Genomic DNA, 13,845 nt, shown 5'->3' with positions numbered 1-13,845 from the left:
GAAGTAGGGAGAGGGTCTGCTGGTGGTCAAATTGTGGTCAAGCAGGCACCACTGCAGATCTTTTGCAGTCTACTCCGAAACCCAGATGGAATCTGACAGGTTCCACCAGTGCTGGGCCCATTATAGAGCTCACATGTGCCATCTGGCATTGTCAACGAGCAGAATGAGAGGTCACTAGACAAAGAAGTCTCTGTGCCATCCTCACTGAAACCCAGGATAGTGGTTGAAATGCAGGGTCATAGCCCTAATGTCCTGGACTCCTTGATCTGGAAGGAAGGCTGAAGCGCACCCTATCCAGGATGGCTCTGATTAAAGAACAGCTCTGCAAAGGAGTTTGGTGCTAGTTCAAAAGGTTGATTGTGAACCCTGATGAATTAAGGAGGAATACAGTCACTGAGTTAGGGGAAAACTGATACTCCCCACCTCCCAAGATAGATAGCATACAGCACCATCATATTCATGAACACCTGAAGGGCACTGGTGAGGCCGAAAGGGAGGCCAGCAACCTGAAAATATTTGTGACCCAGCTTGAACCGCAGGTAGAGTCTGTGGGCACATGGAACAAGGATAGGGAAACCGGCATTCTGCTGGTCCAATGAGCCATCTAATCTCCTGGATCCAGGGCAGATAGAACCTAGGCCATTATGAGAATCTTGAATTTGTCTTTTTGCAAGAAGGTGTTTAAAGGGTGAAGATTCTATTTCTAAGGCCAGTACCCTCTATATGGCTCCTTTGGCCAACACAGCATGTTCCTCCTCACACAAATTGGACAGGTGAACCTCCAAAAACTGCTCTGATGTAGATGGGCCTGAGGAGAGTAATTACTCAGAAAGGCCATGAGTGATCCAGGCTGCACAGTTAGAGTTAGTCAGCTGAAACTGGTCTGAGGCTGAAGCTAGTGAGAAAGGAAACGAAACCTGGAATGATCTTTGACCTGAAACTAAGAAAGTGCCCTCTGAGAGGGCCAGTGGCTGGGCAAAAGGAAGCCCCCCCCCCCATGTGATGCACTGATGAGTAGGTCAGAAAGATATTAAAAATATTGTTGCTAATCTTTTGGACAACGCATTGGTTAGTAACGACTTTGGGTGAATAAATATTCTCATGTTTTTAATTGACTGATTACCAGTTAGTGTCTATCCACATCTAGCAAGATTGCTCAATGAGACAAGTACTTGCTGCTGTGAACAGGAAGCTATAAACTGCAACAGCAGCAAGTCCTTTGAGCATGCCAATGTTGGTAAACTGAGCACCATTCAGGTGAGTAATTGTTAACGCGTTATTTGGAGGATGTATAAAATGCAACGCTACATTATGAGGTGAAACATTAAAAATATTGTACTGTTATTAGCACACTGGAAAGCCAAACGGTCTTTCCCAGAACACCATTTTTTCATGAAAGTATCCAGACATTATAAATGGGTTTTACTTAAAGGTCTGCTCCCACTCAGTTTCCATCAAAAAAAGTAAATAACAGGCCATGGAAAATGTGACCAATTGAGGGAGCTGTTTGGGTTGTCCCATGGCAGTCCAAGGTTAATGGTCTCCAACTGTGACAACTGTAGTCAATTTTTATTGGTATCCTGGACCCACTGCACGATCAAATCCCAAACTGGACTAACTAGCATCCTCCTCAAGCACTGGGCTCTCGCGGTAGCGAGGCAGAGCACGTTAAGGCATACTCAATAAGATGGTGGGGGCTCAGTTCTTCACTAGATGCCGGTCAGTGCTCACACGTTGTGATTTCTAGATTTCAGTGGGAAATGTAGCTGCATGTCTCACTTGACTAGGGGAGCATGTACCTCTTCATCTATGCTTTACACTGCAATGAATTGGACCCAAACTGATGCTCTCCACCTGAAATGGCCAGAAGAGACAACCCTAAACTTAGTGATGGCAATCAGACACAAAAGAAGGCAAAGGGGGGGGGGGGGTTAAGAGAGCAACGCCCTGTGCCTCAGGACAGGCACATCTCAGGAGAGTCCACTCTGGTAGGGAGCGAAAGGGGGGCAGTATTAGAGGCTCATAGGAGGCCTAGAGTTGATTCCAGAGACCACGCACCACAGATATAGTTATCTCAAGTAACTATAACTCATGCCCTAAGGTAATTATAACTCGCACCCTCGCCATACACCGGTTTCTCATTAATAATTTAATTGCAAATGTTGGCGTGATATTATCATTGATATCACAGAAGATGTCATGAGTGATGTAATATTTGGGGTAATTAGCAGTGCATGACGAACACAGAAATTATAGTAATTATAACTGGTGAGACCAATAGCTGGTGAATATCAGTGTTTTTTATAGTTCAAAACATTACGTTGTAACTGACATTTTCACCTAACTATAACCTTTGTTTGTTCCAGTGGATTTCTAAGGTTTATTTTTTTTAACGCAGAATAATATTATATTACCATACATAAAGCCACCGCCTGCCACACACAGCATCTGGCCGTGCACTGAGGAGGGTTGACCACAGGGCCCGCAGCTAATCTCTTCCAAGCAAGAAAGCCCATGCCACAGCCTGCGATGTGTGGCTGGCTGCAGTTTCTCGCCTACGGTCATGCCCTGTCAACGACCCCCACAGGAGGCCAACTGAGCCACGCACATTCTTTTGGTCATGCAGCGAAGGGGTTGGCCACAGGGCCTGGGGCCGGGCCCTGTGTCCAAGCCCCTCCCCCACAGACAGCCATCTCCCTGCTGGGGGAGGAGGAGCACCGCACCCTTCCCAAGTCACTATTGGCCATCCCCCAGGGCCATAAATCAACTATAGGGAATGTGGCATGTGCCCCCCCATAACATTAAAAGGCCCCAGGGAACCCATCGCCTGGAGCCAAAACCAGGTTTTTTGGGGGGGGAAGGGAGGTGTTAGAAAGGGAGTGTAGGAAGGTAGGATCCTTCTGAGTATGTACCCCAATGTTTTGCTTGGTGCCAAGCTGGTTTTTGACTAGTCTGACTGGGATCCTGCTAATCAGGACCCCAGTCTATCTGCTTTCTCCCTAAAATGTTGTCATGTTCTTAGGTACACTCCAGATTGGATACTGGGGTACCCCTGTCAGTCCCAAGTATATGGTACCCATGTACCCAGGGCACAGGTACCCCAGAGGCCTCCCATGGACTGAAGCATGTATTATTCCACCCATGAGAGGCCATGCAAAATGGATCTACAGGCCTTCCATTGCAGCCTGTGTAAGTTGGTGCATGCACCACTTACTTAAGATATTGGTTTCCTATATCTAAGGATCACCACACTTAAAACCTATAAGTCAACCCTATAACAGGCCTCATCAATCCTGAAGGCAGAGTGTTTGGTTCTAAGTGTGAGGGGGCCCCTGCATGAGCAGGACAGCCCTGCAGCCTACGGAGTCCATTCTCCTGGGTTGTCAGTGTATCAGCCATTTACGACATATAGAGTGGCATTACGCAACCGCGTAATGACCAACTCTAAAACGGCTGAAAGTAACTCAATCATGTTTGGTATCGGACATTGTGGAATCATACCCCCACACTGGTAACCAGTGTGGGAGGTATGATTCCACCCTTCAAAAACAAGCTTTGTGAGGTACCTGGTGTTCCCAGTACAAGCCTTCTAGTCCCGGGCAGCCCAAAAGGGTTGCTGCCGACCAGAGACACATTTCTGCCCTGATCTAGGATTTAGTGTATTAGGCCTGGTACTGCGGTATCCACAGGTGGGGTGGCTCTCCAACCTTCCATGATCCAAAGGGTTTCTTCGTAATCCACTTGGAAAGGTCCTTAAACTTTAAAACTGCAACCGTGACTCTCCCATAGAATTGTATGGCGCCCGCAGTCGTGTTTCTACACTGCACCCGTCTGCCGTGGGGTCCCTACTTACTCACCTTGGGGTCCCAGCAATTCTACATACTTTAGACATTGTCTTGACTCGAGCCGTGGTTCGTATACCACTATTTTAGTACATGGTTGGGTCTCCCCCTGGAGCCCACTGTGTATCAGTGCTACTTACGATTGTTTCTGTGCTACAGTATGGTGCTTTTTGTTTATCTGCGTGTAGCGGATACTCTTAAGTATTTAGAGTGCATTATATTAATAAATACATATTTTTATAACTACAGTGTGGTTCTCCTTTCATTTAACCAATATAAGGTTGCATTCTGGTAATACAAGCTGCTTAACATTCCTTCAATACTAAGCCTGAAGGCTGCTCTCCACAGCTACCACTTGGATAACTTTTTAAGGTTATCTTTGACCTCTTAAATCACCATAAGGGTTGTTTGGACTGGTACAAGGCGCCCTCTTTAATTAGTGGACAGCATATACCAGGCCAACTTCTTACATGGATTCTCTAGCTGGCAGAGGTATGCAACTGTCCAAGCAGGGACCACCACGTTAGTCAGGGTAAGTCAGATCCACACCCTAAATTAACCTGTGCTCACCCTCTTGTAGCTTGGCACAGAGTAATCAGGCTTAATTTAAGAGGCAATGTGTAAAGTATTTGTACACACTTTATTTTCAGTACATAAATGCAAACACCAAAAGACTCCACACCGGTTAAAAAAAAAATTAGAGGATATTTATCTGTTTAAAACAAGACGAAAACAGAAATCCAATAAGAAGAAGTAGAGATATGAATTTTTAAATATTAAACCCCAAAACAGTGCTTTGAAGTCAACAGCTCTAAAGGGTTACTTGAGGTCGCACTAGACCGAGCCAAATCTGAAAAGTCAATCCAACTGAGACAGAGCGCGTGGCGGATACAATTCCAAACAGGTCCTGCTGAAGCTTTACCTTCTCAAATTGAGCCAAGAATCCAGTTCGCAGGGAAGGATTTATCTGGGAGCACTGGGAGTGTCACTGGCGGTGGTCTGTGGGGCCTGAAGAGCCATCGGGCGTTTTTGGACAGACAAGATGGGTTCCAGTAGATGTCTAAATTGGGGGTATCAGGGTCCTGTAATAATACCTAAATGTGCTTTTGAAGTGGGGGAGACATCACTGGGGCCTTTGAAGATCACAAGTTCCCTGCCTTTCCTGCCCTGTCTCCAGACACACTACAGTGTGTATGCAGCTCTTTGTGTGGGGACAGGTACAGCACTATTTAGGCTCAAGTGTCAGCTCTTCCCTACCACTCTCCTGCAAGAAGGCCCTTCAGAATGATAATAGGCCATCAGGATGCAAATGTCACACCACAGCTTCCTTTGGATGATTATCTAGAGGAAATGCACAAAGCCCCGCTGTTACCCCACCCAGACATGTATCTAGAGACAGGCAGAGGCACTGAATAGTTAAAGTAAGAAAATGCCAACTTTCTAAAAGCGGCATTTTCAGACTTACAACTTAAAATCCAACGTCACAATTAGATGTGATTTTACATTGTGAGTTCAGAGGCACCAAGCTCCAAATCTCTATCTTTTCCCAACTGGAAATTACACTTAAAATATGTTTTAGGGTAATCCGATGTTAATCTATGGGAGACCTAGGCCTTGCAGTAGTGAAAAACAAATGTATCCATTTTTCACTACCAGGACATGAAAACTCAAAAGTACATGTCCTACCTTTTAAATACAATGCACCCAGCCCATAGGGCTGCCTAGGGCCTTAGGAGTGAATCATATGGAGTTAAAAACTGCACACACAGGCTCTGCAGTGCCGGCCTGAGCCATGTTTATGGGCTATTGAAGTGGGCAGCACAATCAGTGCTGCAGGCCCACTAGTAGTATTTAATTTACAGACCCTGGGCACCTATAGCGCACTTTAATAGGATCGCACAAGTAAATTAAATATGCCAATTGTGGATAAGCCAATGTTAGCATGTTTAGAGAGAGAGCACATGTACCTTAGCACTGGTTAGTAGGGGTAACAAGCCCAGTGTTCTAAAGGCAACACAATCAAATTCAGCAAAAAGGGGAGGAGGAAGGTAAAATGTTTGGGGGTCACCCTGCAGAAAGGGCCATTTCCAACAGGAGGCATATGGTGCCCTTCACGAGCCCAAATGCGCACTGGGAACCCCATCCCCCAGGGCCAACCACTAAAATAGGAGACGGGGGCGCATGACCACCCTCCCCAACTCTTAAGAGATGCCGCATGCCCAGGACCCTTTCCAGTTTGGGTGGGTTGTCTGGTGCCCAACAGAGTCACACACAAAACATATAATTGAGGTCAGCAGGGGGAGCCTCAGGGCCCCCGTGGCCCCAGTCTGCTCCCTGCATGCTGCGGGGGCTGTCATCACTCCCACCCAGAGGGAGCAGCTCCTTTTACATGCTCCCTCCGGCCAGGAGCAATATCTGTTTCCCTTCCCACAGGAGTGCGGGCAGGAAAACAAAAGTCTCCTCCTACCCGGCGGGACCATTTCTAAAGCTACTGCTGGGTATGAGTAGATATGCCTTCCCAGCCCGCATTCCTGGAGGCAGGGAAGGCATGTTTGTTCCTACCTGGCAGGAGATTTAAAAATGCTCCTGACAGGCGAGACCAAACATATGCTTCCCTGCTTGTGCTTCTGCAGGCAGAGAAACTACTATGTGTACTATGTGAAACTACTATGTGTTATGGGGGAGGACTCCCTGGGACACACAGCCTTTGATCAAGCCCCAAGTAATGGGGCCCCCGCAGCCTTCTAAGGCTCGAGGGCATGTCCCCCTCCCTTATTCTGTGGTCCCATGGGATGGGGTCCAATGGGCCCATTTGGACTCGGGGAAAACACCCACGCAACACTTCCCTGGTGCAGATTAAGGCAATGCAGAGTTGTGCGCTACGTTGCTTTACTCGAGATTCATGAAGCCACTCAGGGCCATGCAAGGTGGCCTTGCGTGGTTTATTAAATGTTGCATTGTTCTTGCACCTCATTGCGTGGCGTAACAGCGATGCTATGGGGCTCGTAAATATGCCCCTTCATTTTAAAGCTTGAAGGCAGAACTAACGTTACTTTTTGTGCTAGCATGTATGATCCTGGGAGATAAATTAAGTAACCCCTATCTTGAAGTCCTTCTATAAGCCCCAAATACCACAGCTGATGTCTTCAATATAGTTAAGTACCAACAATGAACATTTGGGAGAGTCAAAGCCCCATCAAGACATACACAGGAGGGGCAGAACCAAAAGAAAACAGCAATGGCAAAGCCAATAGGTCGAGCCTTGGGAAGCCCACAATGTTTTTATATTTTTTTTATATGCACTAGGTGCTAAAAGGTTTAAACGTAAAAATGACCTATTAGACAAAAAAAATATGAAATAAAAGCAGAGATTTGTCAACCAACCGTAGCACTGAAGTGGAATACATTTTTGGTGGATGTACACAGGCAAAATGTGAAAGGAGCCAGTGGAGTGGGCTGACCCATTGCTATAGTGGGCAAAAGCAAAATATGAATGAACCTAGAGGAGTCAGATGGATGAAGAGAGCTAATTGAAAACCCCTTTATTTATGTATTTTTATTATGATTTTTTTTGTAAAACATAAAACTGGAGAAACACTAAAGCAAAATGTGGGCCAGACGCAAAAAAACACAACGGAACTATAAAAGTCATGTACTCACCACAGACCAGGCTTTACTGGAAACACCACTTCCAAACCACACCTCCTGAAGCCCAAGGAATGGCGTTCCCAACATGGCGCAGGTTTTGAATTACAAGGGGAGACTCAAAGACAATCTCCGTCTGTACAGTGAAATAAATATTTGCAGTTTCTGGACTTTAATAGTTGATATCATATTTATGTTTAGTTGGTTTACCTAAAAAGTATAACATATAAAACATTATTTATCTATAGCAATTATAATGTTCCCAAAAATGTAATCACATGATCAAAGTAGTGTAAACAAACAACCCCGCCCAATCTAAATATCAGGGTTTAAGTTTTCCGTAAAATTAAAATCCGGTCCAAATTGACTCAATCCATACTCCACAGAAAATGGTTTACATCTTAATGCGAAAGTTCTTTACATTTCAGTAAAAAATATCTTCTAGTAATCCGAGATTCTCACTGCATAATCTGCACACTCGTTTGGAGTGGTTGGCAACTATTTCAAGCGAATTCTTATTAATGTATCCGTTTTAAAGTGACACATTAAAGTTCATATTATTGTCAATTGGATCAACTGCCGAAATACCGAACATGGTCATAAAATAAAATTACTATATGTAATTTTAGCTTGTGTTGCTAAGGGATGTATATTCGACTGAAGTGCTCTCTTAAAGGCTGGCTTCCCGACCGTATCAACTAGAACAAGCATTGGCAAATTCAATAGGTCTGGCATTGGCTGCCAGCCTTCTGGCAGTGTTTGTTTTGTCATGTTTTTGCAAAACTTTATTGTTTGGGAATACGCCCAACCCTCATGAGTCTGGGAAAAAAATAATTTGCTACATGCTAAAAAGTTTTTGGGGCCAAAATCCCACATTTTACCAAACTACTCTCTGACACTGTAGGGGACTATTTCAAAAGTCAATCAGTCTGGAATTGGCTGCAATAAGAAAGAAGGCAAAAAAGAAAGAAAAAAGGCAAGAAAGAAGGTAAGAAAGAAAAAATACCAGGGCAAGTAAGTTCTTAGAGGTAGAGGCTCCCTTACTGAGAGTACTTCTGCCTTTGCAACTGGACCCTGTAAAGAAGCCCAAGGAGAAGCCTGTCACCCTATTGGTGCTAACCCTGCAACTGGTAGGACTGGGTTGGTTCTGGAGAAGTGGTCTTGGCTTAGTTTGTTACTTCCAATAGGAGTCCCTGCGTGAAGGGAGCTGGAGGGCAACCATAGCTTCAGAAGTCTGCGTGTTTCCTTGATATTCTCAAGCTTGGCGTCCATCTGAGGCTCAAACAGGTGCGCCCCAGTGCTTTTGTACCTCTGGGTTGAACCCAGACACACGTAGCCAGGAGTGGCGCCGGAGGATGATGGAGGTGTTCACTCCCCCGGCTGCTTTATCAACTGAGTCTAGGGAACACCTAACGGTAGAGATGGCATAGGCTTTCCTCCCCCTTTTATGATATGGTCAGGGAAGTGCTGGAGGAGCCCTCCTATCTCCTCTCAGTGAGCCCTATCATAACGAGATGCACCGCTGCACCCACCACTACCTATGAAAATTGTACACAAGATCAACCCTTATGCCAATTACCAGAACCAGGGTAAACTATAGAAACAATACAACAGTTCTGTGGGTCTCTCTTCTCATACAACGATGAAGTTATCCTATATTAAACTCTCTCTCGCAACATTATAACTATACATCACATACAATTTTCAAGTTCTGCAGATGGCACCGTATTCATAGTTGCAGAGCTGTTAAATATTAAAAATGATACACATATACAATCGAGATGCCACAAAAATTTTACAGATCCACAGTTCAATCTAAATTCTGATTATTGTCTTCAAATCATTGAATATTGGACAATCCCTATTTACAGTATCAACGTTCGACCCAACACCAAGTATAAGTATGCGTCTTCAGGACAAAAACATGCCATCTAGAGAAGCTATTTACTCCATGGGTCAGAGATAATGTCCTTATAGACCACTCCTTCAGATTTAAAACCTACCTCCAATCTGTGTACATTCTTCACATGCTGGGGTGATGTCTCAATAGCTGGCCTCTGGATCCCAACTAAAGAAAATGGATATCAGTATATCAATGCAGATGAACCGTAAACAATACTGCTTCTACACTACAAGACAACACTTTTAATAGTAAGAATGTCATACATTTGATTACCTGCACATGTAAAGGAGAATCATTGGTTAAGCCCTATAGGGATGAACATCACAGGGAGGACATACTACAGTGGTATGCCCTGCAAGCAGTGAAACCTGACTGAAGAGGTAGAAATCTAAATGAAATATTGGCAAATCAAGAATGTAGATGGATGGATCGGCTGAAAAGTACAGAGAGAGGTCTAAATGATGTGTGTGAACTGAGGGGCATAGCTGCTACCTGTCCCTAGGAACATGCCCTTTCTGAGTGGTTGGTTTGAAACGTTGACACTATAAACAGGGACTGCCAATATTCAATGATTTGAAGACAGTAATCAGAATTTAGATCTTTAAAATATTTTGGGACATCCCGCCTGTATATATGTATTGTTTTAAATATTTCACAATGTTGCACCTATGAGCACTGTGCTGTCTGCACCACTTGGAATTGTATGTGATATATAATACATGTGTGATGAATAAACACACAAAATGAGCTATACTGTTGAGAGTTTAATATGGGATAACTGCATGGTTGTATGAGAAAAGAGACCTATGGAATCGTTGTATTGTTTATATACTTTCTTCCCTGCAGCATCAATCCACTTTCTCTCCTGTTCAGGTGGCTGAGCATCACCTGGGCTGCTGCCTATTTCTTGGCAGTGGTGACAAGTAGGGAGCCTCTGGGATATGACATCTGACGCAGAGTGGGCAGACTTGAAAGCTTTTCTAAATGAGGTGTAAATACCCAGGACTTAACAGGTTCCTTATTATCTCAGGGCATATTTTAGCATTGCAAGGTATTGAACAGGACTGCTCTCCTTTTGAGAGCATCTCCACCCACCAAAAAATCATCATCCTCAGGGGTGATGTAGAGGTCCACCTTATGGAACGCAGCCACGCATAGAATAGCGATGTGGCACGCCATGATGTCATTCAGCAGGGGGCCCTGACTGAGATGTGTTGTAGATCTGGGCCAGTCTGGGCGTCCATGCCATAATCCCCCCACGGATCTTCCGAGGGGCCAGGGCAGACTAGGACAAAGTCATCAAGCCAGGATTAGGGGCTATGACTGCCTGTGTTGGAGTATGACTCCAGTGACCCCTGAGGGTGAAGTCATAGGATATGAGGGCCTAGGTGATGGTGGTGCAGGAGAAAGAGAAGAAGCTTTCTCCTTAGGCCTCTTGGGTGGCCAGAGAGAGACAGAAGTGTCAGATGGCTGGACTTTTCCAAAAGTAAGCCTGTGATTTTTGGAAGGGTCTTCTATGAAGCAGAGATTTTGCCAGTGTGCAGCTGAATGATGATCCTCCTCTGTCTTTCATCCAGCTCCTGCCTCTGGAGGATTGGGCTTTCCCCAATGCAATAAGCGGGGCCAGGGGGACTTCAGAGCCGACTGCGGTTTCGCCATTGATGACAGCTGCTTAGATGCTGATGCTGCCTTCGGTCTTGAGAGTTCGGACCCGACGTGCATCTTCGACCTTGAGGCTGGATAAAGGTCAAGGTCCCTGGAAAAAGTATTTTCTCATGTCTGAAGCCTTGCTTCCATGTCGACCAGAGACTGGAGGCTGCTCCGCACCAAAAGGTGGCAGCGGCTTAGGAACAGGGCTTGACACTGTCCCCAAGAAGAAGCAGTGCTCAGTTCTAACGTGCAGCCATTTCTGGCCTTTGAGAAGGGCTTGAGTTTTGACAGTACTCACATGTGGTGTGGTCTTCAAAAGAGGACTGGCGCCAACCAAGGTGGTTGAGGTTCCTTGGGTGTCACTTCTTTTTCCAGACGTTCCTTCTCCTCTGATTCTGTAGTAGGGGATCTCTGTGTATAGTCATAATCTAGTGAATAGTCCCGCCCATGTGCGTGGACCCCGGAGCAATCAAAAATAATCTCTTACAGTGTCAAAAAATGCAGAAAATGCATAGACACTTAAGAGAGAATTTAAAGACAGATAATGCAGCCAAAAGGCTACACTGTCCAGTACTTCAACTAGAAATTTCCACCATAAAATCCACAAAACAGCAAAGCCTGTACAGATTTCCCTTGCTTAACAGCAAAATCCCTCAGGAATGATAGAGAGAAGAACCTGGACAGACAAGCCCCATAGGCTGCCATTATGTGGCTTAATTAGGATACTGTGCCTTTAAGAGAACCTTCCAGAACCTTCTCTCAGTATCCCAGAATGCATAGCAGGTCCAACTTAGCCTCAGTTCTTTTTTCCGGCTCCTGCAAGCAGGACCCTGGAGCATTGAGCTCTCCCTTTCAAGGGTTTTTGTTAGTGTTTTACACTGATTTCGATTTTTGGTACTTTTAAAGTACTCTAGTGACTTTCTTTCTGTGTTTCTGCACTCTTTTTTGTCCAATAATGCCTGCATTATTCGACAAATGCCCTGAGTGCTCAAGAAAGAAGGCCAAGACAGACTCCCATGAGGTCTGTATTCTCTGCCTTCCCTCTTCCCACATCCCTGAGGAGTGTAGGATCTGCAGAAGCTTCTCTGGAAGGACCCTGAAGGAGAGGAAGAAGATCAGGCTTCAGGGCCTTGAGGAGAGAAAGCTGAAGGCACGAGGTGGGTCAGGAGGGGCTCCTTCTACCCATGCTGAGGCCTCTGGGGGGCTCCCCAGGGGCAGGAAGACCAGCCCGCGCCCAAGGTCTCCGTCTGGGTCAGTTGCGCTGACCACGACGTCGAGGGGACGGTCAACGGCCAGTTCCAGGTCTCCCCAGGGCTCTGGGTCGAGAAAACGTCGCCCGTCGACGTCGAGGAACGTGTTCCGGCCGCCGTCGAAGCCGGTGTCGATATCCTCGTCGTCGCTGTCGGCGTCGAGTGATCGACATCGGAGGGCCCGGCGTCGGCGCTCGCCGTCGAGGCGACACCGCCGTTCGCCGTCGAGGACATCGTCGTCGAGGGGATCCTCGTCGTCAAGGTCGCCGTCGAGACGTAAGGCATCTCCGGCGCCGAAGAGGTCGACGTCGAAGCATTCCAAAAGGCCGACGTCGAGACGGTCGAGGAGATCGACGTCGAGAAGGTCGGAGAGGTCGACGTCAAGAAGGTCCAAAGGGTCGCCGTCGAAGCGATCCAGGAAGTCGACGTCGAGACCGGCGAAGAGGTCGAGGTCGCCGTCGAGGCACCATCGCCCGTCGTCGAGGTTTCGTGGCTCGTCGATCTGGTCAGGGTCGACGTCGAGACGGAGACACGGTTCGACGTCGAGGAGTGTGATTCGGTCGACGCCGAAGGACCGTTCGACGTCGAGGGGACATCGGTCGTCGTCTGGACGCCGGTCTTCAGCGTCTGGAGGTCCTAAGGACAGGCCCAGGACTGTGGGGGGCTCCCCACTCTCTGGTAGAGGTGATGGCTCGCCGGGACCGGCGCATTCCGGGGTGGATACTCCAATGAAGCCGTCTACGCCTCCTCCGCGGCCGGCTGTGCCGAAGGGTCCTCCTCCGAAGGCCCCTACCCCGCCTCCGAAGCCGGCTCCGCGGGACCCGCGTCCGGTTGCTCCTCCACCCCCGATCCCACCGAGGGAGGTGTCGATGCCTAAGTTCCCGACGCCTCCGAAGAAGACTCCTAAGAAGCCTGGAGCTCCTGACCCTGGGAGGCCGAAGGAGCGTCCGAGGCCCAAGAGGTCGAGGTCTCGCTCGGGGAGACGGGACAAATCGAGGAGTGGCCGCGGATCTTCATCACGATCCAGGCATCATCACAAGAGACGTCGGTCCAGGTCACGTTCTCCTTCTGGGACCCGTTCCTACTCGCCCACGCTGTCCGATTCGCCGGAGACTAGGGTGTCTCCGATAGACGATATTAGCACATTTCAGGAGGTTCTCCTGCGTGGTGCGGCGAAGTTGGGCATTGAGGTTGAAGCGCCTACGGCTTCTACCTCGGTAATCTTTGAGACTTTACACAAGAGGCACTTGTCTCGCCCCCTGTTACCTCTGGTGCCGGGGCTCCTTGAGCCCGCCGAACAGCTATTCCTGACGCCGGCAACGGTGAAATCTGTCCCTTCCAGGATACTGAAAAAGTACAGGGCTCCGGACTCAGACCCAGCCTTCTTGAGGAAGGACCCGGTACCGGATTCAGTCATCGTGACTGCTGCTCGGAAGCTTCATGCCACCTCCCCTGCGTCCACGGTGCCTCCGGACAAGGAGAGCCGGTGGATCGATTCTGCTGGTCGCAAGGCGTGTGGGACATCCGCCTCGTCCATGAAGGCAGCCAGTGACTC

General features: G+C 47.4%; 1 protein-coding gene across 4 annotated transcripts in view; it reads right to left on the bottom strand.

Moving 5' to 3' along the window:
• Positions 1–13,845, bottom strand: part of LOC144799363 (uncharacterized) — a 227,854-nt gene that overhangs the window by 71,990 nt on the left and 142,019 nt on the right. For 3 of the 4 annotated variants that reach the window (XM_078670629.1, XM_078670627.1, XM_078670631.1), the window contains exons 6-7: positions 9,491–9,555; positions 7,503–7,697 (exon numbers count right to left, since the gene is read on the bottom strand). Coding sequence is in view for 1 of the 4 variants with exons in the window: in XM_078670631.1 (XP_078526757.1) it covers positions 7,593–7,697; positions 9,491–9,555 (170 nt within the window). In the remaining 3 variants the exon portion in view is untranslated. The remainder of the gene's footprint in view (positions 1–7,502; positions 7,698–9,490; positions 9,556–13,845) is intronic. The other variant, XM_078670628.1, reaches the window with a different exon arrangement.

The sequence above is a fragment of the Lissotriton helveticus genome, chromosome 12 (genome assembly GCF_964261635.1).
Source record: "Lissotriton helveticus chromosome 12, aLisHel1.1, whole genome shotgun sequence".
NCBI lineage: Eukaryota > Metazoa > Chordata > Amphibia > Caudata > Salamandridae > Lissotriton > Lissotriton helveticus.
This window is presented reverse-complemented; position numbering and strand designations above follow the sequence as displayed.